This window comes from Propithecus coquereli, unplaced genomic scaffold (genome assembly GCF_000956105.1).
Source record: "Propithecus coquereli isolate 6110/MARCELLA unplaced genomic scaffold, Pcoq_1.0 Scaffold51, whole genome shotgun sequence".
In the NCBI taxonomy this organism is placed as follows: domain Eukaryota; kingdom Metazoa; phylum Chordata; class Mammalia; order Primates; family Indriidae; genus Propithecus; species Propithecus coquereli.
Genome location: NW_012150952.1, coordinates 1,537,255 through 1,540,480, shown reverse-complemented (window position 1 = coordinate 1,540,480; position 3,226 = coordinate 1,537,255). Strand labels below are relative to the sequence as shown.

Below are 3,226 nucleotides of genomic sequence, written 5' to 3'. Positions count from 1 at the left end.
TATTGATATTGCCTTCAATATTTAATTATTAAAGATATGTTGTAATTAATATCAGTGTATTCAGCCTTTTATATTTAGAACTTTTCCTAAGATTATTGAAAGTGAAATTATTGGGTAAAAATAAAGAAATAATTTGTTTGAGGTGATTTTATGTTATCTCTATTTTACATATGCGAGCTCAGTTATCTTACTTTGTTCATTGATGTAACCCTAGAACCTGGCACAATGACTAACAGTTATATATGCTTTCTAAATAAATAAATAAAACATTTCTGGACATATATAACAGAAATAGGTTTAAATCTAGTCTGTCTGATACCAAAGCCCATGCCCTTTCAGCTCAAATATGTTAATTCTATTGTTAATTGTTATTGTTATTTTTATCATTATCATCACATTTTTCTAGATCCATATTGTTATTGTCCCATTTTAAAGAAGAAAAGACTGAGGTAGAGATAAGCTAAGTAACTTCTCTATGATCCCATAGCTAGTAAGTGATAGTACAAGATATTAATTCAGTCTTACATCAGAGCTCATGGTCTTAGCCACAAAATTATACTGTACATTAAAGATTTGAGTCTATAATGCCCAACTTGACAACTTTTTTTAGAAAAGGGATTACTTTAAAATATAATAATTAAAATTTTAATATCTAAGGGTATATATAGCTTCCTATATAAGAGAAAAAAAACTAAATTGAGTTCTTACCATCTATAGATAGAATTGTTCCTTGGTATTTTCCCCTAAGCATATCATATTGTTCCTTGGTAATTTTATTTCTCAAAGTGATTATGCCTGTTTTTGAGTTAATAGATAGCAGATCAGCTGGATTATATCCCATTACATATCTGTATTTGAAAGAAAATGATACAAATTAAAGTCAATTATCTTACTAAAGGAGAGATTTTAATTATAAAATGTATTTTTGCAGTCAGTAGTTGTAATCCCCGGACATAGTTACAATTATTAGAAACTTCAGTTTTTTTTTTCAGGGCCACCCCAGCTGTATTGGACCATTCAAAAGTAGACAAAGACTTAAATTTTAAAAAAAGAAATTACCAAGCAGCCATTACTTATGGAATATCTTTTTATGCCCACTTGGATGTCAGAATAATCCTTTGATGCTTGCAGTCTCATTTCATGGGATTTCCTGGGTTTCTCCTAATTCTAAACTATTCTCTTACCAAAGAAGTTCCTTCTCCTTCATCAGCCTGCACTTTTCCCCTGTTTTCACTCCACCTCCCCACGTACATGACGGATGGCTTCATGAGACTTCTTCTGAATTCGAATGATGTCCTTGCTTTGGGCCTCTATCCTATTCTCCTTCCCTCCTCACCTTTGACCTCAACATTTTCCTTCTCATTTACATATTGTGTGAAACACACAGTGGGCAGATAACTCTCTCTCTCTCTCTCAGATATTTTGCTAAGCTCAGGGAACAGACTTTTGGAAAGGGGGGAGTCTGCTCTCAGTGAACTCACTGCTGTGGGGTACAAGAGCTATCATCAGCCATGGGGGCCCAGTGTGGTAAGACCTGTACCAGAACCACTCACATCATGTGAAGAGAGCACAGAGAAAGAACTTTTAAGATGCGTTTGTGAGGTCTTTCTTCCATGATTCTTCTTGATCACAGTCACATGTGCAAATACATGTGTACATACATTTTCCATGATTAAGTGGAAATATTTGGATATATAGAATTTTTAAAAATGGCGTAGCATAGTTTTTCCTTAATATAACTAATTTTTCATACCAGAGTTACTAACCAATACTAAGTGCTGATTAAAGTGAAGAATGTAATTGAAATGAGCTAACTAAATCTAATTGATTTCAAGCTGGGAAGATTTGCAATGGGAAAATCAGATCCTTAAAATCTTCCGAGGGACTAACCGCGACCTGTGGTAATCAGCTAATTGATCAGTGAGATATATAATCTCAGGAGTGGCAAAACTTTCAAGATATATTACTATTATTTTCACATACTACATCTTTACAGTTTAACATCTTACATTTTGCACAAATTTTTATATTTTCTTAAGTTAAACACTCTAAGTAACCATTTAGTAGTTAGTACTTTTTACAATTGAATGACGATTTCAAAAATAATGAAAAATATTTAAATTCAGATACTTAGCATTTCTAAGAAGAACATATGTTTAATATATGGCAAAAATTAGTTGGAAAATGTCATTCTTACCTAACAGTTGTTGAAGCTCGACCTGTGTCCAGGTCAGTAGCTATGAACTCTCCCACTCTCTGATTTACTCCCATATTAGGAGTTATGGCAAATGTCTTTGAACCTGGACGAAACACTGAGCCTTCAATTACATTTGACACAATCACAGAGATTGCAGTTGCTGTGAGCTTATATTGAGACATAATTGATTGATGAAACTCGGCTTTATTTCTAACACCAATACTAAGTTGCAGGCTCTTCATAGCTTCATAATCTAGGGGCTAGAAAATAGAGTAAAATAGTTTTACTATAAGAAGAGAAAACAGTCTAGGTAAAAGAAGAGTCCTTTGAAAATAGTAAAAAAAAGTTCTTACATTTCTTTCTTTAATTAAACATAAATACATACAAATATACAGTCTATTCTTACTTTTTTATCTTTAATTCAATGTAAATGTGAGCAAATAAAGAAAAAATTTAGTTGTCCTAGATCCATTGTTGAAAAGTTGAAAATGTGTAACATGAGCTCTAATTGTTCACCAAACAAATTAAAATCTTAAAATAATACAGATGGTCAAAAGTGATGTATTTTTTAGTGCAAAGACAACTTATGTTACCTTTAATCATTTCATATTTTTCAGAAAGTAGCTCTATTTATTGCCTGGTATGTGTCAAATATATTAGAGGTTCAATCATTTTACTGGTTTTATCCATAAAGAACTATTTAGAAGAAATTCTACTTCTGTAATTGTGACTCTTTGAGTAAGTCAGGTAATAGAATATAATACATACATAATATAAAGAAATCCTTATTTTCTTCAATATATTTTATAAAAAGTTTATTTCTTATTATAAAATAATTAAGTAGTGATTTTCATTGTGAAAAATTATGTCAATATTCAAAGCACATGAAATCCACAAACAACTATGCCATTATACCCATACCTACCAAGTATATTTTTCTAAATTTTCACGAGAGTAATTTAGATAAATATAGAAATTCACACATTGAGATCTCCTATTTAGCTAACATTTTGAATCTTCATTCTAACG

The 3,226-nt window shown here is 31.2% G+C and overlaps 1 protein-coding gene across 1 annotated transcript in view; it reads right to left on the bottom strand.

The window, feature by feature from the left end:
• The window catches only part of DSG1 (desmoglein 1), a 34,310-nt gene that overhangs the window by 9,290 nt on the left and 21,794 nt on the right, over positions 1-3,226 (bottom strand). The window contains exons 9-10 of the mRNA XM_012656590.1: positions 2,198-2,457; positions 709-848 (exon numbers count right to left, since the gene is read on the bottom strand). Coding sequence (XP_012512044.1) covers positions 709-848; positions 2,198-2,457 — 400 coding nt within the window. The remainder of the gene's footprint in view (positions 1-708; positions 849-2,197; positions 2,458-3,226) is intronic.